The sequence below is a fragment of the Urocitellus parryii genome, chromosome 12 (assembly GCF_045843805.1).
Source record: "Urocitellus parryii isolate mUroPar1 chromosome 12, mUroPar1.hap1, whole genome shotgun sequence".
NCBI classification, from domain to species: domain Eukaryota; kingdom Metazoa; phylum Chordata; class Mammalia; order Rodentia; family Sciuridae; genus Urocitellus; species Urocitellus parryii.
The window spans coordinates 94,124,631-94,150,762 of record NC_135542.1 but is presented as its reverse complement, the minus strand read 5'-3'; the positions used below and the strand labels follow the sequence as shown (position 1 = coordinate 94,150,762).

The following is a 26,132-nucleotide window of genomic DNA, read 5'->3' as shown; positions in this document are numbered from 1 at the left end:
TATTCCTATATTACTCAGGATGGGCAATCATCTGATGAGCAATGAATTCATCCCAAATCCTGCCTTCATATAGCAATATTTAGTTTATTTCTTGCTTATGCTACATGCCCATAATGCTTTGACAAGGGTCTATGTTACATAGTCACTTGGGAACTAGAGATGATAGAGACAGAGTCTTCAATTACAAGAAAGTCACCTTGTAACTGAAACATTTGGAACATGGCAATTGGCAGAGGGGATACAACACATGGAGAAGACTATGCCCCAAACTAGAAGTGACACAAATTGTTTTCATTCACAATCTATTGGCCTGAATAATCACTTGACTCTGCCTAGCTACAAATGGGGGAGGTGGCTAAGAAAAGTAGGGCATCCTATGAAACACACACACACACACACACACACACACACACATACACACACACATTGCCATTGGTTGGAATAGACAGATGGATCAGTAGACTCTGGAGAATAGAAATATTAAATCACAAATATTTAAAAATTTAATTTACAATGACATATAATAAATGGAACTGTCAAAACTAGCTGACTATATGAAAGAAAGAAAAAGTAAATGTATTTTATTTGTATTTAAAAACATAAAATAATAAACTGTAGCTGAATTAAAGGCCTTAAGGTAAAAAATAAAATTTAATAAAACTTGCAAAGTTATCTAGAAAGTTGGAAAAAAAAACTAGGATTGTTTAAAATCAAGACAGGAAACCCACATGCTTTTAAAGTAAATATGACTGCATAAAATTGCTTCAGTTTTTTTGGAATATATAAATTCAGGAGAGAAATAATAGTATTGGAAAAATATTTGAAATATTTTTGACAGGCAAAGTGTTTGTACCTATAATACCAAGAACATTTAGAAAAAAAACTAGAAAGCACTACAACATAAAAAAGGACAAGACATGTGTCTAGAGAATTTATAGAAGGAAAAATTCAAACAGCCAAAAAGAAAATTTCTAAAAGAAATCAAATTCTCTAGTAATTGGGAAATTACTATAAAATTCTATAGTAACAATATTATAATACTTTAGAGCTACTAGACCAGTCTGAAAAAAAGATAAAAAGGCTTTTAACACTTATTCCTAGAGTATGTGTGGGGAAAGGAGTAATCTAATTGCTAGTGAAATATAACAGTATGTCATTCTCTTTGGAAGGCAATCTGGCAATATTAAAGTACAAATAGAAACAGCACATCTACATATCTGCACACGAATATAAATAATATAATAACATCAATTTATGGGTATTACAAATTACCCACCAACTCCACTTGGAATCTGTCCCATTAAAAGAAAACATCGGATGCTTCAGATGTAGCTCAGTGGCCCAGCACACACACACACACACACACAGAGAGAGAGAGAGAGAGAGAGAGAGAGAGAGAGAGAGAGAGCACAAGAAAGAATGAAAGCATTAAAAATATCAGGCTTTGGATACAGAGGTAAAGAATATTTAATGCTCATTGTTGCTAGTGGCAAAAACTGAAACAAAATAGAAATTTTAAGAATAAAAAATGAGTGTATGAATGATAGTGTATCATCTATACCATAATAATAATATTTAGCCATTATAAAGAATAAGTTCATCTATACTCGTTGACTCAGAGCATTTGTACAAAGTTTTGAGTGAGAAAAACAAAATGTAGACAACAATGAAAGTCCCTTATTTGATTTTCAGGTATGGGTATTATGTGTGTTTGCATTCCTGTCTAGATAAAGACAGCCTGGATTTAAAGTACTTTGTCAACAGGATTTCCTTCAAGATGGGTGACTCTGTTTTGTGTGTCAAGGAGGGAGGTCAGTAGAAAGGGAAGCTAAGAAACCCAAGGATAAGAAAAAAATATATCCAATCTTGGAGGAAAATAGAATGCATGGAATTTTACCTACATATTTGTGCAAATTTATTCCTAAATGGGAAAGAAAGTCATTACTTTCAAAAGGGGCAATGATAGAGAGTGTTCCTGCTCAGAGTGTGTTCACCTTCTGCTGCAGTATAACTATGGCATTTTGGGTTTCTATTAATTGTGAACCCCCTCCTGAGTATGCTTCGTTTTTTCTCTGGAAAGAAATTAACTTTAGCAAGCCATATACCCCCTGGTATATGACTACAAGCCATGAAGAACAGAAAGTAGGAAGGAGAGCAACCCAAGGCACTCGTCATAGGTGCATCAGGCTGGAGAATGCCCAGCTTTGGAGGCCCAGCCCAGGACTATAGGTGTTATGCTAAGTTAACTGGACAGTCTTCATGGAACTTCAAGCAGACTGACTTAACTTGACTTAAAAAAAATTAAAAAAAAAAAAACTCTGTCTGGGATATTCTCCTCCCTCTTATCTCAGCCTCTTCCCATCCTAACTCATCCTTCAGGGTTCTTGATGGGTAGGATTTTCTACACTCTACCCAGATTCCCTTGGTTGTCTAGGTGAGGTGGACTTCTTCTCTTTCACTCAGTGCTTAATACCTTTCTAGTATAGCTAGTTGCCTCTTTTTCCTTCTCTAGACTTAAGTCTCCTGCACCCCCAGCTCCTCAGGGCCCCTCATCCTCTCTTCAGAGCTCCTCCAGGTGGTGAAAGCAGGAATGAAAGATCCAAAATGAAGTGAGGAAGCCGTGCAAAAGAGGAAATTTATATTGTACCGCTAGTCTCCATCGGGGTTGGGGGGGGGGGGCACTATCTAAGGCATCCCTTGAGTTTTCTCTGCAGGGCTTAGAAACTTTAAGGATGCCTGAAAGAACGGAGCAGAGAGAAAGGAGGTTCCTATATATGTGCAGAAAGCAAAACCAGAATGTGTCACTTCTAGTTTGGGGCATAGTCTTCTCCATGTGTTGTATCCCCTCTGCCAATTGCCACAGGGGAGGGATCCGATTTTATCCTGACACAAATCAGTACAATAAAATTTCCAGCCTTAAAGTATTTGGCGTTAGCAGAAGCTTGCCAAACTAGTGCGCGCACACCGCTGTCTCTCGGGAGGGTGAGCCTGTGCGCCAGCCCAGCCTACGCATGCTGATGCTACCCCGCCTGCGTCTACCAGTTCCAAGTCCCCCGCAGTGAAAAAGGATGGCAGAGGGGTAGATGGCGCCCCAGGAAAGACTCCAAGGGTCCCTTGCGCACCGCAGTTCACTCACAACACACTCCTGAGCTCATCTCAGGAAGCATCTCAGCTTCTCCAAAATGATTCTCTCTGGCCTGCCTTTCCCCTACCTTCTCCCAGTGCCCAATCCCCAGCTGTACCTTTTGAAATTGCCTCTAACTGGGAGACTGGGGGCCTCAAAGTCCACCAGGGGCGGGGCGGGAATAGGAAGAGAAGGCAGGACAGACGTAGCCTACAGTTCCTACATAAACCTGGAAGAGGGGCAAGGGTAAGGAGCCCCCAAGTCATTCTGGTCCCAGCTGGTCCGCGGGCCAGGGAGGTGCGGAGAAGGTGCCAGTTCCCCGGAAGCGAATGAGAGTCCGCAGCAAGTGTTGGCAGAAAGCCCAGAACCGCGTTTGGGCAACAGGCTCGCAGGCTTAAGGGTGGCTTCTGCACTCACCAAGCTTCACAAGGAGCCCAGTCTAGTCCCCAGTGCTTGCGGGGAGGCTCGTCCTGAGAGCTCAGATGGAAGGCTTAGCAGAAGCTTCTCCTAGAGTGAGGAGCCAAGTCATCAGGGCGGCTGGAGAAGGTGCACGAAGGCTTAGAACCTTTCCAGGTGCTTTCCAGGCGAATCAGCTTGCCAGGGACAGGAGCTAATTTTGTTTTGTTTTGTTTTGTTTTGTTTTGTTTGGGGTGGGGGAGTGGATGGGGTGGCTACGAAAGTTTTCCAGACTCCTGAAACCGGTTGTTTTCAAGCAGTTCAAGCCTATGGTGCCCTTAGGCTGGAGCGCTGGCACCTTGCCCTCCCACTTGCCCAACTACCACAGCCTTAATAAGCAGGCGCCTCTGCAGAGTTGCAGCAGGGCTCTACGCTGCCTCCCTGAACGTTGACTGTCCTTCACTTCAACTGTTTCCCAAATCTTTCCTTTCCCCCCAGCCTCCCTGGTGCAACTGTGGTTCCAGCTGTGGACCCATCTGGCTCAGTTACTCCCAGGCCACCTACCGCCCTCTGGTGGATTGCTGCGGCGACCGGCTCACAGACGCCCACAGCAGGTAGCAAGCAGCAAAAGGCAGGGTTGCCGCGGCGGTGGAGTGAGACAGTTGCCAACAGCTGGCGCAGCGCTGCGCACAGGGACTGGCGAGTAAGCAGCCCAGGTACTGCCCCCTTCCCAGTGACGTGTCTGCAGCGTGTTATAAAAGCCTCGTGCGCAGCCTGCCGAGGTTCTGTTAACTCCCGAGCTGAGCAGAACCCAAGCCAAGAGACGCCTGCAAAGCTGCAGGCAGCGGCAGCGGCGGCTTCAGCTAAAGCGCAGAAGAAAAAAAAAAAAATCTTCAGCTGGACACGAGGACCCAGAATTCTGGCCATAGAATCAGAACTTTTATAGACAGCGCTGTGACAGGCCCTCTTTCCCTCCTCCCAAGTCCTCAAGCAACACAGGGCTTTGCCTTTCCCGCCGCAGAAAAGGGAGATAGGAGTTGCAAATAGCAGCAGGTGCAAAAAAGGCGGGGTTCTCTTCTTTCCTAGAACGGTAACCGGTGGAATTGCTTTTCCCCTTTCAGTTTGACGCAGAAGAGACGCTGACTTCAGATTCGGAACTCAAATGCTTCCTGAAGCTTGAAAGTGGAGGAATTCAGAGCCACAAGGGGCAGGCAGAAGGTAAAGCTAGCATTTATTCTCTGAGCGCCAAGTCTCCTGCTTATAAGGAGAGTTCTGCCCAGAAAGAGACTTCCTCCCTCCTGCCTGACTTAAGCAGGGCCCTGAGCCTCAGGAGCCTGCCACAGGACCCCCCGCTGCAAAGGGAGCCACAGTGTACAGAAGGGAGGTCTTTGCTGCCTAGCTGCACAATGGATAATGTCCTCCCTGTGGACTCAGACCTCTTCCCAAACATCTCCACCAACACCTCGGAACCCAACCAGTTTGTGCAGCCGGCTTGGCAGATTGTCCTTTGGGCAGCTGCCTACACGGTCATCGTGGTGACCTCCGTGGTGGGCAATGTGGTAGTGATGTGGATCATCTTGGCCCACAAGAGAATGAGGACAGTTACTAACTATTTCTTGGTGAACCTGGCCTTCGCGGAGGCCTCCATGGCTGCGTTCAATACAGTGGTGAATTTCACCTACGCTGTCCACAACGAGTGGTACTACGGCTTGTTTTACTGCAAGTTCCACAACTTCTTCCCCATCGCTGCTGTCTTCGCCAGTATCTATTCCATGACGGCTGTGGCTTTTGATAGGTGAGCTTGCCCTTTGCGGAAGTGAGAAAGTGTCCAGAGTGGACCACTGCATTGCTCTGGAGTTTGGGGGCTGGGTCATATATGGTCCAAGGGGAAGATGAGCCACCCATGCCCTGGGGCTTTTACTGGCTGTCAGTTGAGTCAATGATGGATGGAGAGCTTTATCTTATTTTTCTATTTCATCTTTCTCCCCCTACCTACCTTTTTTTTTTTATCACCCATTACCAGTCTCCCTTGCTTTCAACACACACTCCCATTTTCTTAATATAACTTTCCTTACTTCATTCATTCATCTCCCTGACATTTTCATTTCCACTCCTGTTTTGGTTTTTGTTTTTCCCATGTATTCCTTCTCTCCTTAAAGCCTGAGGGGCATTCCCAGGGCTTGGCCAAGGAGCTAGCCCCTGAAGGGAGCTTTGTAGATTCTCCAGGCCTGCTCTTCTGTTAAGCAGTTTCATGTTGTGTTGTGTTTTAAGCACACCTCAGCAAATTTTCTCATTTTTCACTTTTTCCTGACGATTCAGGGACTTTCAGTTCCCATCTCAACTCTCCAGTTATTATTTGAATGTGAAGAGCATTTCATCCAAATCATAAAACACTCCAGATTCTAATTCAGCTTCCTCTGTGCTGCGAGGAGTTCTCATTCAAGAATGAGAGCAGTACAGTTCCTAAGGATCAGGAAGCTTACCCAGACAATTCCTAAATTCCTCTTGCTATGGAAAGTCAATGTTTTTAGCCTGTCTGCATCCACAGAAAAGTATGCTTGGCCAAACAAGTGAGAGCCCTTCATTCCCTATAATTAACAAATTAGGGTTTCGGAAGCTGATGGAAAGTGAAAACATTGGCATTTTCAAAGACAGGCTGGTGTTCTAGAATGAATGGCCCTTGAGGGGCCATGATGGATAAGTAACTGTTAGGGCACAGCTTTATTGGTATTGACTTTTTTGTAGGTGTCCCAGGTCTCTAATGTGTGTGTGTGTGTGCATGGACACAGGTGTCAAATGCTCCTCTGGATGTGGAAGCATGTTTAAAACACCTGCACTGTGATTTTAAAATGGATTCTTTTGGTGTACCTGCTGAGATAAATGAATGTAAAAAATCCAGAGAAAGAGCTACAAGAAAACTTTTTAAAAACTCAAACTATTAACCCCTTTTACATAAAGATTGCTTATGATTTGCAGTTGATTTAAAGTCTCTTTCATTTTTAATGAGAAAAATCTGTATTTTTATCCTTTAAGGTGGTATCCAAATGTTAACTTGTGAATTCCATATACACTTCCCTTTGTGCAACTCTTATTGTGCTTTATATGTTGTGCATGCATTAAGCAAGTTGTAGTGAATCCATTTATATTTTAAAGGTAGAAGGTAAATCAGTTCTTTTTAAAGTGGTAGTGGTACTCTTTTATGCTATTCTGGTTTTCATAGATTCAATTTGCTGGAAGTGAGATACACCTGTAGGTCCTTCTGTATTGACTAGCTCCTTTACAGTAGCTTTTATAAACTTTAAAAAAAATTCAGTGCATGATACAGAACCATTTATCAGTGCAATGAAACATGATGTCATTTTGCCTTACATACACTTTCTTGATTCCTAAATTAGAAGGTAAGGTAGTGTTTTGTTTGTTGTTGTTGTTTCTGTGCTAGGGCCTTGCCTAAGCCCTGCAGACCTGTCAGTCAATGTGAGCTGGGGCATTCCGCAGCTGATGGAGCACAGCAGACAGCTCTCTCCCTTTGGCTAACACAGGAACATACTTCACAGCCCTACTCTTTCCTCTGGGATTTAGAAGATTAGGGGTAGAAATGAGGACCAGGACCCTCACAGTGAATTGGACAAGGAGACATATTTTCACTATTGTTTTTCTCTAGGTAAACCATGGCAGGACCTTGACCCTCTATGACACCTGCTCTGTGTGATCAAAGGGTCTCAGGTGCCAGAGTTATGAGAAATGACAGCAACAAGAAACGTCCTGTGTTTCTAATGTGCAGCCATGACTCAGGGTTAGAGTTCAAATTAGAGTTAGGTTTGGGGGTTCAGCTCTCTGTCTTCATGTACCTCAAGTGCTCCTTCTAGTTTTCCTTGCTCAGCTTCATGAGCACACAGTGAATTCATCCCCTGAGGCCCCCTGGTAAATGTGTCTCTTGCATGCATGGGCATCCATTCTCCCCCGGAAAAAGTTGTAGAATTGGAAAGGGGCCTTAAGCTCTCTATGAATTCTCTCTCCTTTTTCCAACATGGAAATGCAGACTTGCAAGAAATGTTAAATTACCTTTTTGTGTGTTCTTTGAATTTTCAGTGGACAACCTTGGAATCAAATCTTTAAAAATAACAGCATGTTTTTTCTGATGGTGAAATGAAACCTTTTTTATTGCAAAACACTCAGGAATTATGGAGAGCATAGACACAGAAATTCAAATCAGCCATTACCACACCATCCAAAAATAACACCTGTTAACATTTGATTTTTCTCTTTTATAAATATTACACTACATAATTGAGGTCAGAGTCTATATAATTTTGTAGCTCACGTTTTCCCATAGATATTGGTGGAAAACATTGGTAACTTTGCCCATGTTATTACAATATTTAAAACATAATAATAACAACTTAGTATTGCTTCATTATATGAATGAACTATTATTGATTTTGCCATTCCCCTACTGTATTTAGGTGATTTCTAATTTTTTTTCTATTATGACTAATGCTGTAATGGATACATCTATATGAAAATTTTGCTGTGCTTTTTTATCCCAGTAATGGGGATTGAAACCAGGAGTGTTCTACCACTAAGCTAAATCCCCAGTTCTTTCTAGTTTATATTTTGAGACAGGGTTTCTCTAAACCTGGTCATAAACTTGTGATCCTTCTGTATCACCCTCCTGATTGATTTGCTGTCTTGACAATTTCCTTAGGATAGAGTCCCAGAAGTGGAATTACTGGATCAAATGAAATATTTTTTTTACAAAAAAGAAAACTACTCCTCCTATTTTTACAGGACTATAAACTCTGGGCAGAGCAAAGAAAACATCTGTTCTGTCTTGTACATTTGAATCTCTTTGGCACAAAGCAGAATGTTTGACACCTAACAGTCACCTGAATGTTTATTGAATATATTAATGAATGAATAAATTACACATTTCTAGAACATTTGGGAAACAAGTTATATTGTAACCAAAATATAGAAATCACTTTAAAATCCCACTGGTGATAGTTAACCAGTTAAAATTCTGGATTACTGGCTTATAATTACTTTTTATCTGTGTTGTTTCTGGCATTGACAGTCATTCATATTTTTAAGAGTAAATTTTAGATCATAATGAAAACAATTTCAATAGCTGATGAGGGGGCTTTTTATGGCCAGGGGGCTTTTGTGGTTGTTATTGTTTTTCCTTGATATTAAAGCATAGGAGTTTTCCACGTCATAAAAAATGTTTTTAAAATGGGATATTTAATGGATGCATTATATTACATGACTAAAATCATTTATTTAACTATCCCTGTAGATTTTTTTTTACTTTTTCATTATTACAAGTAACTGAAATGAATATCCTGAACATAAGCCTTTGAGAGAGTCTCTGTTTCTTTCCTTGGAATAAACTCCTTAAAGTAGAATTGTTCAGAACAACTGTCCTATCAGAATTTGCCGTGTTTCCTTCTAGAACCCAGATGTGACAAAATTCAGTTGCAGATTGCAGTACTAACTTAAATGTTCCTTGAAGTCTTTTCTGAATGGGACAGAGACTGGGGGAAGGATAAGGGGCGATCTGGTTAAGAAGGTATACTTATTTTTTGAAGTCATTGATTACCTAGAATAAAATAAGTCTTTCAGAGATAAATGTAGCTGAATAAGTTAAACTCTAGCAAACACCAGGAAGTTTTTCCTGTGAAATGTTGCAATTCCTCACACTTAGAATTTGAAAATTCTTTTCTACTATGAAAACTAAAAGGTATGTATGGTGCTTTATGAAATTGGAAGATGGGGGATATTGAGAGATCATGCCCCCATTATACAGGGGCTGGTGACGATGTCCTGTTCTATAGGAAGAGCAGACTCTGAGGAGGGACCAGGAGAACCTATTCCTAAGCCCTGTAGGAGCAGATGAAAAGGCAACAGACCGGGAACCTAACTAGGAATACACATGCAGTAACAGGGGACCCCAAACAGCAGTGGCCTAGTGTCACAGCTCCTATTCCATGTCAGGGGCAGGTATGATCTCAGAGAGATGAAGCACCACAGTTGTTCACTACTCAAACTGGTTCTAGATAGGTTGTATTTGAGTGAAAGGAAAAATCCCAATGGGAATGGTCTCTGGATAACATAAGATATGATCAGGACCAGAAGTATAGTTACCCAGGTAGGGATGACTATTGAAAATAAAAGAGCTAATGAGCTCTCTGAAAGAGTAAAAGAGGAACCTAGCACACGCGCGCGTGCGCACACACACACACACACACACACACACACAACAGAAACTCTGCCCACTGATCTCTGGTGTCCATCTTACGCCCATCTTCCCTGGTCTCTGCTAGACCTGCAGTCTGTCCTCAAATCTTACCTTAATGGTTGGATGTGGAAGTCACTGTCTATCTAAGGGAAGGCAGTCCTTCAGGCCTTCCCACTTCTCCCAGAAGCAGGACTTAGATTCCAGGATCCTTTGCAATCATTTAAATGGACCTGGAAACCCAGGGTCAAGAATCTCTGGGATGCTGAGAATAGCCATTAATTAGAAGCTCAACAATCACAACTGGTCCTATTTTTTCAAATCAGGAACTGCAAATATTATTGTTGATGTGAATCAAACTTGAGTCTGTTACATCTCCAGTGGATATTTAGGCTTCCAGACCTCTCCTTGAGACGCTCAGTGCTCTATTGCAGCTGCCTCTCCACACTTGTGCATCCTCTCCTGACTCACGAGAGTCTCCACTGTCCTGAACAATCAATACTGTTTTGTTGTGTTTGGGGTTTTTTTTCTGTTTTTTTCTTCTTCTTGTTGCTGGTATGTGTTTTGTTTTTGCTTTTAATCTGGCAGAAATATAGGTCATACTGGGGAAAAATAAATAAAAGTATATACATTTGTTACTATTAGTGTCGCTGAATTAGAAAATGGTAGAAGATCATGAGGGAGAAACACTCAAACTTAGGAAAGATGTTGAATCCATTGAGGGATGATGCCACCAAGATTAGGTGATGTTTCCAGACTCAGGGCTTTGTGTCATCCCTCAAAGGGCTCATGCTATATATTAAATCAAATAAGAGTGATTTAGAGGTAACCACTAGAAAAGACGCCAAGTGATCTGTCTAATACCAGTTGCACAAATAATTCTACAGGAGAGGAGAGAGTTCATGGTCAGCAATGGTGAAAGATCAAAGATGACTGCAAAAAGTGGCAATTGAGTTGAGTCTTGATGTATAGATATGAATTTTAGAGAGGATGATTTTTTTTGTACCAGGGACTGAACTTGGGTGCACTTAATCACTGAGCCACATCCCCTGCCCTTTTTATTTTTTATTTTAAATCAGCGTCTTGCTAAGTTGTTTAGAGCCTTGCAAAGTTGCTGAAGCTGACTTTGAACCTACAATCCTCCTGCCTCAGCCTCCTGAGTCACCGGGATTACAAGTGTGTACCACCATGCCCCACAAGGGAATGATTTTTTGAAAAAGTGACATTCCAAGTACAAGACAGTGTATGACAAAAGCATGGAGGTCAAATGTTGCAAGGTGTTTGGGGGAGAATGATGGACTGATTCATCTAAATTAACTCACATGTGAGTCAGGGGATGAATGGAGAGTTTGGTGGGAAGAAAGTGATTACAGTTATCGGATCTGATGAGAAAATATAATGATTCGTTGGAAATGCCCAAAAAGCAACTTGAGAGGTGGGGGTCAGAGAATAAGAAGTTATGAATCAAAATGTAGATTTAGGAGTTTTCCAGATGAGCTACCTCTTCTGTCTATATACATGCCTCCATAGAACAGTCTCAAGATTCACAGGAACATCCTACCAGAAACTAGGATGGAAAAAAGAAGAAGCAGAGAGGGAGTAGAGAAATTAGAACCAGTGGAGTGACAAAGGTTAAGAGACTCAACTTGTGACTGATTCTGTTCATTTGTGTCATTGAACCCAAGGACAGTGAGGATGTTTGATTTGTCAATTAGAGAACATTGGTGACCTGTAAGAGACAGTGTCTGCAGGGTATGGTCAAGGGAATAAACTTGGATGGCAACAAGGGGAATGGCCTCTTTCTCATTCATCAAATGATCATTGACCACCTACTATGTACCAGATGTTGAGACAGGAAGACACTGTATTTCCCCTGTGGGATTGACAAAGACACAAACATCAAATAACCCAGTAGAATCGATGCCATGCTAAGGGAGCTTGGAAACAGAGTAAAGAATACCCTCGGGAAGACAGAAAAGACTTACTGGTAAAAGTAGGAGAAGGAAGGGTGGGGAGGGTAAGACGAAGTAGAGCAAGAGGAAAGAGACAGAGTTGGAAAAGAAGAGGAGGAGGGGGAGAAGGAGCAGCAAGATACAGAGAAAAGAGTGTGGAGTGTTATTTTTTAATTAACTTAAGAACACTGGATTGGGAATGCTCATAATGATTTATTAATATGTCACTTGAAAAGTAGAATGGAGATTTCATATTAATAAAATTGATAATGATATCTTCTATTTGTATGCTTTCCAACCCATTGTCTCATCTAATCCTCATGATGCCAAGGGGGATTCTTTTTCTCTCTTGGAAAGACTATTAGAAACAATTTCTTTTATCATTGTCCTCCAACTCTCCACCCCCTCACAGCTTGAAGACACAGGCAATTTGCTTTTATGTGCCTTATATACCTCCCTACATAATCCTGTTCATGGAGGCTTTTGAATCATATTGTATCTAATGAAAGCTGTCGCTGAAAGCATAAAGGTGATGGAAGGATCTGACTATACCAAATAGGACATAAGAGACCTTTTTTGACAATTTTTTTACCCAAATATAAATTCAACCCCACAACCTTCCAGATAGAGTCATGGTAAAGAGTTTCAAATTCTGCTTGAATATTTCACTCAATTTGCCCCACACATTAATCCAATCAATTGTATAGCATTATAAATTTCTTCCTTTTGTTGAGCTGAAATTTGCCTCTCTGGTTTTAGCCTGTTTCTACATCTACTCTCTCTTCCATGTGACAGCCACTCCAAAACATCCATCCCAAATCTCCCCCATCCCTGGTTAGCAGTCCCGGGTTCCTTCATCTTTCCATCCTCACTGGTCTGTATAAGTTATCCCCACTTGTTAATGGTCCTCTGAAGAACAAGTGACTAGAATGCAGCCTTACCTTATCACCATGACCCTGCCCAGCACAGGAATCCTCCTTGGTAGCCTTGTTGTCCTCTGAGGCTTGGCTCAGGAGCCACCTCCATTAAGAAGCTTATCTTGACCTATAAGTCTAAACAAGGTTCCTTTTTATCTATTCCCTTAGCCTTTATCCAATGGTGTTGTAATGGTCTATAATGTGCTAGTCTAGCACACCTCTCTGCCCACTAGACTAAGCTGCACGAAAACCAAGGTGCTTTATCTAGTTTCCTGTTCACAGTATTTACACAAGTGCCTGGCACGAAGTGAGAGCTTTTTAAATGTGTAAACTGACTGGATGAACTGACTATGCCTCCCTCTTGCACACAACAAAATCTGAACACTAGACCTAACACATGGAACAGATCCTAAACCCATCTATAAAGTTTTGTGTTCAAGCAAAAGAAAAATATGGGCAAATATTGGTTACTATAGAGTTGTACAACAACATAGGACACTTTTGATTAAGAGGAGGTGTTGGAGGAGGTGTTGATCATTTTTACCATTCTGCTAATTTCTCCACACATACTAGGGATGTCTAGACAATTTATAGAACTTTCCCTGGTCCTAACCCCCTGGCTTTTTCTCCAATTCTTACCACTAAAAACAAGATGTACACTCTCTTCTTTACTTGGCCTTGAGGTAAGACAAATAGAAAACTACACTCCAACCAGCCTTTCAAGTCCTCTGTCCACAATAGTTGTCTGAATGCCTTCTCCATTGACCCAGGAAAATTCCAGCATACAGTGGCCCAAGAAAGTCACAGAGTGGGGGACAGATTAGGCACTGGCTTATACTGCCCCAAATTCAAACCCCCTAGAGCAGCTGTGTCCCACCTCAGTGCAAGGGGGAAAAGGAGGCACTGTGGGAAAGGAACCCCGGGGATGAAGAGGTACTTCCGTCATGTCCCTGAGGCCTGAACCTCAGCATGGGTTCCAGCACTAGTTCTACCATATGCTAGCAGGGCAAACATAGGCAAGGTACTTGACCTTTCTGGACTTCAATTTCCTCATCTGATAAAATGAACACAATAAAACTTACCTTGTAGAATATTGTTTCAAGGAAAGAGAGAAAAGTATTTCAAAACCTCCAGTTTATTGACTGACCCCCAATAAGAAATAAATTAATAGGAATGAGCATTATGTTCACTAATAAACCCTGACACACCACTGTATTGATTAGACAATCTCATTCCTGTCTTAATCTCCTCCTGGATTCCTTCTACATCAAGTATAATAGCAATAGGATGCCATTATAGATCCTTTATAGATTCTTACTATAGGGTGAAGCATTTATAGATCCTTACCCACTAAATTGTAGTTTAAAATACTCCTGATTGACCCAGCAAATCCCTTGATAAATGCTTTTCAGCATTCTTGCCATCTTTTTGTGGGGATGCACACTCACTCCATCATTTAGATACTGTAGGTCCTGCTCCAGCTCAGCTAGCCCACAGAAGAACCAGTGCAGGGACCCATCACCTGTGCTTTTTCCTACAGGCCTTTCTCCTGTCAAAAGCTAGAGTCAAGATTATTAAAAGGCACTACCCTAGGAAGGACAGGAAAGGCACTCCTAGGGGAGTCCCAAATTTTAGACATAGTGATAAGACTGAATTAGAAAGTAGATTAAAGAAAGAAGGATTTAAAAAAAAAAAGTGGTGGGATTAGGTCCAGGGCTGCTTGGAAAATTCTTCTTTTATTATCCCCCAAAACCCATTTTCACTTCTCCAATCTTTTATTTCCCAAAGTCACCACCTCACATGGAGAGCATGATTTGCATGTTGAATGTCAGGGAAAACTTGTTCGTTGCCAAAAGTTCTTATAGCTGCATGATTTTTTATTGATATTCAACTTATTCCAGTTGTAGTGTGTACTTAGCCTTTAAACACATCTTCTAAATCAGGAATCATTTTTCTAAATCTAGTTTGTGTGTGTTGAAGTGTTAAACATGCACTGCCTCTTGAGCTTTGACTAAAGTTCAATTAACATCTAATCATGAGCTGCAGTCCTTTCCCCTAATATTCAACTCCATTTCCAGACTAATTAACATATTTTAAATTCGTCCCAAATTTTCCTAAACTTAACAAGTCAAATAATTTTTAAAATGTAAATAGCATGTATGAACTTGATGAATTAAATTCCTTTAAGCATCTCAAACTGTAATCACAAATTTAAAACATATGGTTTTCTTAAAAACTTAAAATCCCTAGTAAGATGACTTACAAATCGGATAAACAAGATCCCTCTCAGGATTTATATAGCTCTTGTCAGTCAAGTCAATCGAAACCTTTAGATCTAGCATATCAAATTCTCTTAAAGCATTTAAACTTCCAAAGAATTAAACTTATAAGTTCAGTGAAAGAAGTTCTCACGAACATCTAAATATTGACTAGAAATTAACTCAACAAATCCTCCTAATTGTTGCAATAAAATCACAAATCTGATAAGTCCAATTCTCTAATTGTCAGACTCTCATTTTTAACATAGTAAAAGCAAATCACACACAAGATAACACACCAATCACAAGACTCACTACTATACACACATTGCTTTCATAGAAGTACCATTTCCCATTGTTTATTTAATTTTTAAAAATGACCTTTTCAGCATCACAAAGTTATGCAAGCAAAGGTGGCAGGAATGCCTTCTCTGTAAAGGGCCACTGAAGTCCTGGAGTGAGGGGCCAAGTCAAAGATCTGAATCTGGAGGTGCCTCAGGGGGTCTGCCCAGAGCTACAGCCCAGCACTGAGCCCTTACTCTCAAGGGAGCCCTGCCTGCCCAGTACCTATAGGGTCCACCCACACTTTGCCTCTGGAATCAGGTTTTGAATCCCTGCTGTGTGTGTCCTGAATCTCCTTGGCTTCCTTCAAGTTTCACCTTTTCCCAATGATTATCTTAACATTTGATTATCTGATTTACAAAGATGGAATCATACAAAGCGCCCCCCTACCCCTTAGTTTGCATTCACCTTTTTTCCATCTGATTAGAGTTCACTGCATCCTGTACCCTCTCATAGCTTACCTTATCAACCTCATTTCAGAACTGTTCCTTGACATGTGTTTTAGTCCATTTTCTGTTGAAAAAAAAAAGTTATGGACTGTAAATTATTAAAAATAAAAGAAATTTGTTTTGACTCACAAATCTGGAGGTGCAAGTAGAGGAATTGCATCTGGTGATGGACTTCTTGCTGGCAGAGCCCATCAAGAGACAGGGAATATGTGTGTCTGTGAGTCTCTTCTGGTCTTGCTTGCTCTACCAGGATTCGGTCATGGAGGCTCTACCCTCATGACCTTATCTAATCCTGATCACCTCCCAATGGCCTCACCTGAAAACACCATAGTAAGATGAAGCTTCCACCCCCTTCATCCTCACAATGGAGAGTAATATTCAACACATAGAGTGCTGGGGGTGCCCTCAAACTGTATCCAGACCATTGCATGTGGAAAAAGTGATCCCCCCACCCCCACCCCCACCTCAGTTTCTTTTCTGAGACTTTCGGGTCATGAAAAGTGCATGCTAGAATTTTTCTGGGTGTATACTATGTCTCCACACAAATCATCAAAAATGGGGCAGTTGACAAACTGGGCTCTCAGCATGGTTCAGGCCTATGCTCTAGAGACATAGAGTGCTTCCAATACAGATCTATACAGTAGCTCCCTCTGGTCATGGCAAAAGTCTGTAGTGGCAGGGTCTTGCTTCCTGGAGCCTGGAAGGCACCCAGCACCCTTGAGTCCTCCAACTGGATCACAGGATGCTCTTTGTTGGGATCGATTGGGTTTCCCTTCTGAGCCAGAATCTGATGGTTTTTTCACGGCTCTGGAAGTGCTGGGTTCTTTCCCCCTCCCTTCATCCCCACTGTCATCATTTTTGGGTAACAAAAAAATAATCTAAAATTATGCTGCTCTTGCACCTCAGCCCAGTACCCGAAGTCACAAATGGACTGATGAGCGGTCACCTTAGCCATTCCGTGGTTGCCTGAGTGCACACAGGGAGGCTGCTGAACAGCAGGCCAGCTACCCGCTGCTCTCTGTTTCATAGAATATAATGAGACACTAATTTTTTAAAGCCTCATGTGCACATTCCATAGTATGTGAGGAGATTAGGAGCACAGGCTTAAATACCCACCTTGTACGATTTATTAATTTTATTTTACTGTGGAGGAACGTCCTCTTGAATAATTAATGTTTTCATAAGAGGATTTGTCTGACTCTGAAATTGGTTAAACAAAAGAGAACTCTATGAACAGCTGAAATACTCTCCTAAATAGTCCCAGGGAGTCAGAGGAGGACTTAAAAATGTTCTAGAATTCATGATGGGAACTGAAATAGAAGCAACCCTGAGTGGGAAACACAGTCAGCTTGACAGCTGGCCAGAGAGGAGTCAGAAGGTAACACAGAAGACCCTGTGACCAAATCCTCACTGGAACTATCCTTTAAATCTGTTCCTAAAGGTTTTTCTCTTCCCAGTTGGAAGAAAAGGGTCCGAAAGTGAGTGTGTCCAAGATTCGAACATGGGTGAGCCATCACAGGTATTCAGTGGCCCAGTGAAGTATCTGACATCCTACAAATGTCAGAAGGAACAGAAGAAGGTAGAGAGATACTGTCCCATTCTTTCTGAAGATTTCCCTCCAGTAATGCTTTAACTGGCTCAAATCTACTTTGACGCACATGCTAGTCCTGCGCCATAAATGCATGATCCCAAATTACTGCTCCGTTAACCTCACAGCACAATCCAATTTAGCAAATTGAATCGAACCAAGAGAAGCATAGCTGATTAAAATCACACTAAGGTGGGGGTAAAAGTAGTCCCTATGACTTCTTTGTACCTCCAAGGACTCATTTGGACTTTAAAATGGGAATGTGTTCATTCTAGTAACCGCCTCTTTGAGCAGGAAAGATTGTAGAGAATCGAGACAAACTTAGCACTAGGGACTGGGCCAGTTGCTACAAGCTGTAAGGAACCCTAATTTTTAGGTAATATGCATGTTTCTGAAGTCCTGCTTTCACCAAACAGCTCCATGTGTCTATCAAGGAGAAATGGAGAATCCTGGGGTGGGAGTGGTTGTTGTCGTGAGCCCAGATTGCTGCTAAACGACGTTCTTGTCTCTGCCCCGAGGTGCCAGTGAACTCTGCAGTTGTGTTTGGGTAATGAAACTAGGTTGAATTTGCTTCTGTTCTTGCTCATACTTCTTTGCAAGTCACTAGTTGTCTTGGTAAGCATGTAATGTTTTCATAACTTGGAGCAATGTGACCATCACACAGAGACTTTGGAGCACAGTTCCAGTTAGTCCTAAGGGTCAAGGAGGTGGGGGTTAAGGGAAGCAGTGTGGTCCTGTTGAGAAGGTCAAAGCTGATTCTTCACTTCGCCTGCATCTTTGTCAATGGGTTTGTGCTATTCATCAATCCTGGGATAAGGGCCAGTTTTCCAAGACCTGGGCTTCCTGCCAGGGTCTGTCTGGACCCATGCTTCATCTGGAAACTTTCATCCTTATTTTTTTTTTCTTGTCTGTGTCTTTTCTTTTTTCTCCTTTTCTCTCTACACCTGGATAAAAAGTTCCTTGCTCCATTTCCTGAGCATTTTGAAAATAGCACAGATTCAATCAATGTAAATGGCTGGAAAATAGCAATGGAACAGAAAAAAAATCTGTTCTGTACAAAATATTTACATAGCAAAATTAAAAAATCAAATTACTAGTGTTCAGATTAAGCAAATGAGTTCAGAAGGATCCTGAAAGGATTCTTGGAAGCTGTTCAGTATTTAGTGATGAACTTAAGTTACTTTTTCTAAGAAAAAAAATAGCTTACTCTTGAACTTTATCTGTCCAACTCCAAATTCCCTTCTGATCATATTTAATGTACTTATTTTTAAAATATAAAATATCATATATTTACTAAAGTGAATCAGGAAATTCCTAAAAAAATTAGTATGAAGACAACCAAAAACAAAATCAACACTTGACTGCCTGAATGCCACTTTCATCAATTCTTATGATTTTTTTATTCCAGGACATTTTTTTTCTATGCATAAGATCTTTTTCATAATTATAGTCCTTGTCTTAGTCTACTTTCCATTATTGTGACAAAATACTTGAGACAATAAACTTAATAAAGAAGAATTTATTTAGATTCGTGATTTCAGAGGTTTCAGTCCATGGTCACTTGGGCCTATGGTGACATAGTATGTCATAGAGGAGTACAATGTGGAATAGTCCTGTTCACTTTCTAGCAGTTGGGTAAGAGAGAAGGGCAGGGGGAAGAGTGGGCTGGGGCCCAATATCCCCTTTAAGGGCACTAGGTTCTATCTCTAAAAGGTTCTACCCTCTCTCAATAGTGCCACAGGCTGGTGACAAAACCTCTAATGAATGGGTCTATGGGGGACATTCAAGATCCAAACAGTCATTTAGCATATAGAATTTTATTTTAACATAATAAAGTGAGAAATATTGCTATGATAAATTTTCTTCTATAAAAGCATGCTGAAAATAGTCCCTTATCCTTAGATTTAATAGTGGTTTCTAGTTTTTGCTATAGTATGCTATTTGTAATTAATGTTTTACATATGCATGTTGTACACATGTACAACTATTAGGATACATTCTTAGACAGAAGAAAAGCTGTCTGTTATGGGCATTAAATATTTTCAGGCTTTTGCTTCATTCTGTTAAGTCAGTCTTCAGAAAACTTAAGCAACATAGCAGCATAAATAAGAATATACAGACCCAACATAAAGAAGAATTGCTTTATCCATATTCCTAACAATTTTGGGAAAACATTTCCAATTTAAAATGTTATTGCTGTATCACATCAGTTACCCTTCCATTGATTGACACATTGCCTTTCTAGTGTCTGATGTATTCTGCTGTCTGTCTTATTCTCTACTATCCCCCCTCCCCTCCCCTCCCCTCCCCTTTTCTCTCTCTACCCCTTCTACTGTAAATCATTTCTTCCATTTGTATTATCCTGTCTTACCCCTCCTTTCCTCTTATATGTCATTTTGTATAACCCTGAGGATCGCCTTCCATTTCCATGCGATTTCCCTTCTCACTTCCTTTCCCTCCCACCTCTCACCCCTGTTAATGTAAATCTTCTTCTCAAGTTCTTCGTCCCTATCCTGTCCTTGTTTACTCCCCTTATATCAAAGGAGTCATTTGGTATTTGTTTTTTAAAGATTGTACATATTCATGGGGAAAAAAAATAAAATGTTATTGATGTTTGCATTTCTTATTAGTGAGCATATTTTTGTCCATTTATTATTCCTGTATATTACATTTTTTGTGAATTAGCATATTTTAACATTTTAATCTTAGTTTTTAAGTTACATCTGGATTGCAGAAATGCTTTATTAAGGACATTGGATTTCATCTGGCATATAATGCAAACATATTTAATGCTGTTTGTTAAAACTTTAAATTTCCTCTTCAGTGATTATCTTATTTTATATAACTGCATCCATCCACATTTTTCTAATATCATTTCTCTTGTTGGCATTTTTCTTAGAAGGCCCTCCTCAACCCATAAGTAAATATGCACAAGTGATTTTATTTTTATTTTTTTATGGTTTAGAAGTTCTCAAAATTTTCATTGATTGTCCTCCACTTAATTTAATTAACAATTAGGCTGTCTCTTTTTTATTGTGTGATCTCTATTTTTTACTAACATATATAATTGCATATATTAGTGGAGTTCTGTGTGACATTTCCATGCATATATTCAGTGTATATTTATCAAATCCAACCATCTTGTTTCCACCCTGCCACCATGTTCCCTCCCTCTGCCCCAGCAGCCTTCAAAATTCCTAGTTATCCCCATTCTACTTCCAGGTCACCTTTTTTACTTTTTAGTTTCCACATATGAGAAAGAACATGTGATATAGTGATTTCTTTAATAGTATCAACATTATATTTATCCCTCCCGATAAACTCTGGATTTATTATTTGAAATACCTATATTGAAAATGAAATGTGTTAGTGCATTACATTTAGAAATTACCTTTGGGGAGAAACTGTTAGTGTATCAAGGTTTTCCAATGAACATGGTGCATCTTCTATATACTTAAGACCTTAATGTGTTTTCTTAATGTAACTTTTTCTATTTTTAATTACATAGAAAGTGCACATTTCTTTAAAAGCTTTATATATTATATTATTGTTTATGTCATATGTAAATTATAAATATTATATATACAAATCTAACAGCTTTGGTTGCTAATAAAAATGCAATCATTTCTGCATGCTTTTTAATGGAGTATTATTGGTGCATTAGGAAGCTACTGGTATAATTTTAATAGTTATTTTGAAACCAGCTATTTTAATGAGTCCTATACTTTAGCTGAGGTTCTAATATTTTTCCCAGACTTTCCTATCTATAATGTCTATAAGTCATTATACTGTTTTATTGTATATGTAGTGTCTATGTACTTCATTTCTTTTTTACTAGGTCTTTCAGAGCAATGTTAATCAAAATTGGTAATTGTACACATTTTTTTAAATCCATAACTCCAACCAGAATGTTTCTCTTAAAATCACTGCCACCTGTTGGCTTAAGGCAGACTTTTTAAAATTACAATATTCAATTCCTAGTTTACAAAGAGATTTGATCAGATCTAGATAATTTACTTACCAAGTGTCTTTTGGTATCAATACTTTTTTGTTGTTGTTGTTGCCTAATTTCCTGGGCTTCAACTGTTTTACAAGTTCTAGAACAGATACTATTTTATCTTACGCTTTGTTCTTTTAGCACACTGTTAGCATTACTTGCAAATATTTTATTTACATTCTTGCATCTTTGCTGTAAAGTACAACTAATATAAGCTTTTTAATGTTCTATTTTCAAATATAGGTTTCAGGGCTATGAATAAGTGAATTCTCTAAGGTTTGTTCTATGGAGTGATATAAGCAAACTTCATTAAGAGCTTTTCCTTTGCTGGGCATGGAAACACAGGCCTATAATCCCAGCTCTCAGGAGGCTGAGACAGGAGGATCGAAAGTTTAAAGCCAGCCTCAGCAATTTAGCATGGCCCTAAGCAACTTAGCAAGACCCTGTCTCAAAATATAAAAAATAAAATGATTAGGAATATGGCTCAGTGGTTAAGCACCTCTGAGTTCAATCCCTGGTACAAAACAAACAAACAAAAACCCTTTCCTTCTAATCAATTTACTAAACAATATCACTTCCCTATTTTTCTCTGTTTATCCATCACATCATAGTACAGGGATTTTCCAAAGCCTTTCCGGTGAAGCACCAGATGACACAAATACAAGGAAGCCACACTTTCATAGTCCAGCATGATCACTGCAGAAGCCAGCTTCAGGCCAGAGGAGGGAAAAGAGTCCAGTAGCAGTTCTCAGTGAACAGTCACTCCTCAGAACTCCATGCTCCATCTTTTTCCTACCACAATACACAGTGTCCCAAGGCATCCACATCCTTGTGAACAGACATAGATTTTGACAAAGCCCAGTGATATGTAACAGAGAGCAAAATATAGCAGCTTTAGTGTGCATTTCCTAAGAGCTCTATGAGAGCCTATGATTAATATAACTGCTTATTTAAAAAAGCCTACCCCCCTGAATTTCCTGGCTCCAAGGATTCAACAGTCAGTAAAAAACAAGCATGATTTCTTCCTTCAAGGAGCTTATGGTCAAGTGGGAGAAATGGATATTAATAATATATTCATCCAATGATTATTCAAATAAATGTATAATTGCAAACTGTCTTAAGGACTGCTAAAGAATATTAATGTTATGAGAGTATATAAATATGCACATTATTTGAATGGTTAGGGAGATAAGGTCTAAAGGAAGAGTAGGAATTAGGGATGGGGTTATAAGTATGGGCATTATGGCAGATAGTGTATTTTGGCTATGCAAGTCATTTCCAGTCCCCTTCTTCTGTGCCATCTCCTACTAATGATGCTGTCCATATCCCAGCTTTCCTAGCAGGGAACACAGGCCATATGACAGAGTTTTGTGGAGTGTGTTCCAGAAGGAAGTTTCTAGGTAAAGCTTCTCATGCCGAATAAAGAGGATACTACAAGGATAAATGTGGTTTTGTTGTTATTTTATGTTTTGTTTTGTTTTTAACCTTTTGTTTTTTCCACTTACTTTTTTGAAACACAGGTGATAGGCTTAGAAGGCAGCAGCACATTTGTCTATGAGAACAGCTCCTAACCACTGAGGATTGTCTATCAGGGGGTTAGAAAGAGCTGAAATTCCCTTGAGCACACCATTGATCCACATACCAGGACTACACTGCCTAGCTCTGGGCTTCTTGTTATGACAAGCAGTGCAACTTCTGTTTCTTTAAGCCCTTTTAGTTGACAGAGTGTTATGTGCAACCAAATATATACCTAACTAAAAGGAGTTAACTCATATGGGGAAGAAAGAGTCCTAGACAAGTTAACTGCATTTATGAAAACCCTGGGCAGGAGGAATCATGATGCACTGGAGAAACAAACACTTTCAATTTATACTTTCCACCTCTTATGTTAAAAACATTTCCATGAAAATGGAAGAAACATAAAATCATAACGCATGAATACTATGGTTATTCATTACCATTGCAACTATTTCAGTAATGGAAACTCTGTAGACTGGAGGGAGATAGGATAGGCTGAGAGTTATTGGAACTGTCACTATGAATTCCAACTATTATTTCATATTTAGGAGGGCAAAAGAATGAGAATGACATGATCATAGAGATAATGATAGACCCACTTTAATTCATTTTTTCACACTGCTAACATTTGACATGAGGAATGCTAAATTAATTTTAACATCAGACTGTTAAAGACCAATGGTCTGGAGTATGTTTTCTTTACTTTTTTGGTTTTTTTTTTACTCCCTTATTGAACTTGCTCAGGATTATTTTCTAAGTAAATAATTTTCAAAGGAATTTTGGGAAGAAGTGTTTTTTCAAAGTGACTTTCCAATCTTTGATCTAAATAAATTCCTATTTTTGAAGTTAATAAAATTAATGAAAATGAGGATTTAATTAATGAAGTAGAGCATGTTCCAGACTGGGGAATAAATTATGGATAGGGATTCCAGTTAGGAAGTGATTATAATATTGAGACAAAATATTATAGGAATCTGGACTGGATAAGCCAGATTCCAGTGATTGGGAGTGGAAGTAGATGATTTAGGGAGTCATTAGATGTGTGGAAGGGAGTAGGACTAGAAATGATAAAGAGGAAGGAATTAAGACTTCTCCCAATATAGTAACTCGGGAAACTTAGTGGATAGATAGTCAAATCAGGAAAAGAGGAGGCAGAGCAGGTTATGAAAGAACACCTGCATACTCACTATAAATTATCTATATATCCCCTGCAGGTATTCATTAGCTATTTATTGAGCCCCAATTCTGTCAGTTATCTATTGCCACAATAATGCTGTGGAACAAGTAGGGATGAGATCTCAGTGGTATACAACCATAAACAACTGTTGAGTACGTTAGACACCATCATCCAGCTGATTTGGGCTGGGCTTGTCTGATTTGTGACAGGGCTCACTCACAGGTCTGGGGCCAACTAGCTACCAGAATATCTAATCTGGCCACAGTAGAGATGAAGGGACACTCAGCTCCATTCCACATGTCTTTCATCCTTCAGTAGCCACGGTATGTTCTCATGGCAAGGAGAGGGTGTAAAGGCCAACTTTTTGAGGTCTATGCTCTTGTCTCCTATACGAGTACCCCAATGGCCAAAGCAAGTTCTAAAACTAGACCAGATTTGAGACTGGGGAACTACATTCTACTTCTTTAGTGGCAAGAACTTCAAATACCTATAGAAAGGGACAAGGATACCATGTTAATCAGCTTTTCACCACTGTGACCAAAGTACCTGATAAGAACAACTTAGAGGAAGAAAAGTTTGTTTTCAGAGGTCTCAGTCCATGGTTGGCTGACTCCATTACTCTAGGCCTGAGGTGAGGCAGGATATGGCAGCTTGAAAGCAGAGGGAGAGAGAGAGAGAGAGAGAGATGAAGAAGCCAGGGACAAGATATTGTGTCCAGTTCACATGCCCAATGACCTACTTCCTCCAGCCTTGACCCACCTGCCTATAGTTACCTCTCAATAGTCTATTCGAATTATTAATCCATCAAATGGATTAATCCAGTGATGAGGTTACAAAGCCCACACAATCTAATCATTTCACCTCTGAACATGGCTTCATTGCCTGACACATGAGCTTTGGGGGGAACATTCAAGATCTAAATCATAACAGATAAAGAATTAATTAGGACTGACTATGTGCTGCAGCAGAGAACAACAATCCCTCAAAAAAAACATTCTCCCTTTAAAGATATGGACAATCAATAAAGAAAAAAGATAACTTTTTTTGGTACTGGGAATTGAACCCCAGGGGTGCTTTGCCACTGAGTTACATTTCCAGCCCTTTTTATTTTATTTTGATACAGGGTTTTGCTAAGTTGCTTGGGGATTTGCTAATTTGCTGAGGCTGGCCTCAAACTTTCAATCCTTCTGCCTTAGCCTCCTGAGACACTGGGATTACAGGCATGCACCACCACACCGGCCAAAAAAAATATTTAATTTTGAGTACCGGCAAGTGCTATAATGAAAAGATAGGAGGCTAGAAAGTGGTGGTATGAGATAAAAGGAAGCTATTTTGAATATGGAGATCAGAAAAGGCCTTTCTAAGAAGATGGTGTTTGAATAAACACTCAAATAATGTGATGGAGACTGTTGTGTGATAAATTTGGGGAGGGATTTTCCAGGTAGAAAAGATGAGTATAATCAAAGACCCTGAGGCAAAAATGGATTTGGCAATAAAGCCTGGATGAGTCATTTGGAGGAGACTAGTGAGATTAGAAGTCCAAGTAGATCATATGATTTAGTCAGAGTGGGCTGTGACATTCTGAGTAATGGACAAACCCCCAAGTCTCAATGGCTTAATGCACAGTTCATCTATCACTCACTCTAAGTCACCACAAGTCCAACTTCTCTCCAGAGAAGATCCTGAAAATAGTGCTTAGTTACAGACCATTTCCATCTTGTAGCTCAACCATCCCACCTTGAGCTACTTGATTGCCACATTAGAGGAGGAAAGAACTGAGAATCATACTTGAGCTTTAACCTGTCCACAGGTGATACATGTCGTCTCTCTTAATAATGCATTAGCAAGAACTAGTCCCAAGGCCTAGTCTATTACAATTCCTCTGGAAAATGTGGGACAGCATATGAATATTTTGTGAACCTTAAAAGTCTTGGGGCTGGGGCTGTAGCTCAGTGATAAAGTACATGCCTCACATGTGAGAGGCACTAGGTTTGATCCTCAGCACCACATAAAAATAAATAAAGATACTGTGTGTTCATCTACAACTAAATAAATATTTTTTAAAAAAAGTCTTAGCTAGATAAATTGAGGTTTTATTGTAAGTGATGAGAAGCAATTAGAGGATCATGAGCAGCAAGGGGACATGAACTTAATTACATTTTGAAGTTGTCCCCTACTG

The 26,132-nt window shown here is 39.9% G+C and overlaps 1 protein-coding gene across 1 annotated transcript in view; it reads left to right on the top strand.

Moving 5' to 3' along the window:
• The first annotated feature begins 4,926 nt into the window (after positions 1-4,926).
• Tacr1 (tachykinin receptor 1) overlaps positions 4,927-26,132 on the top strand; it is a 150,169-nt gene continuing 128,963 nt past the window's right edge. Inside the window, exon 1 of the mRNA XM_026397447.2 lies at positions 4,927-5,315. Within this exon, the coding sequence (XP_026253232.1) occupies positions 4,927-5,315 (389 nt within the window). The remainder of the gene's footprint in view (positions 5,316-26,132) is intronic.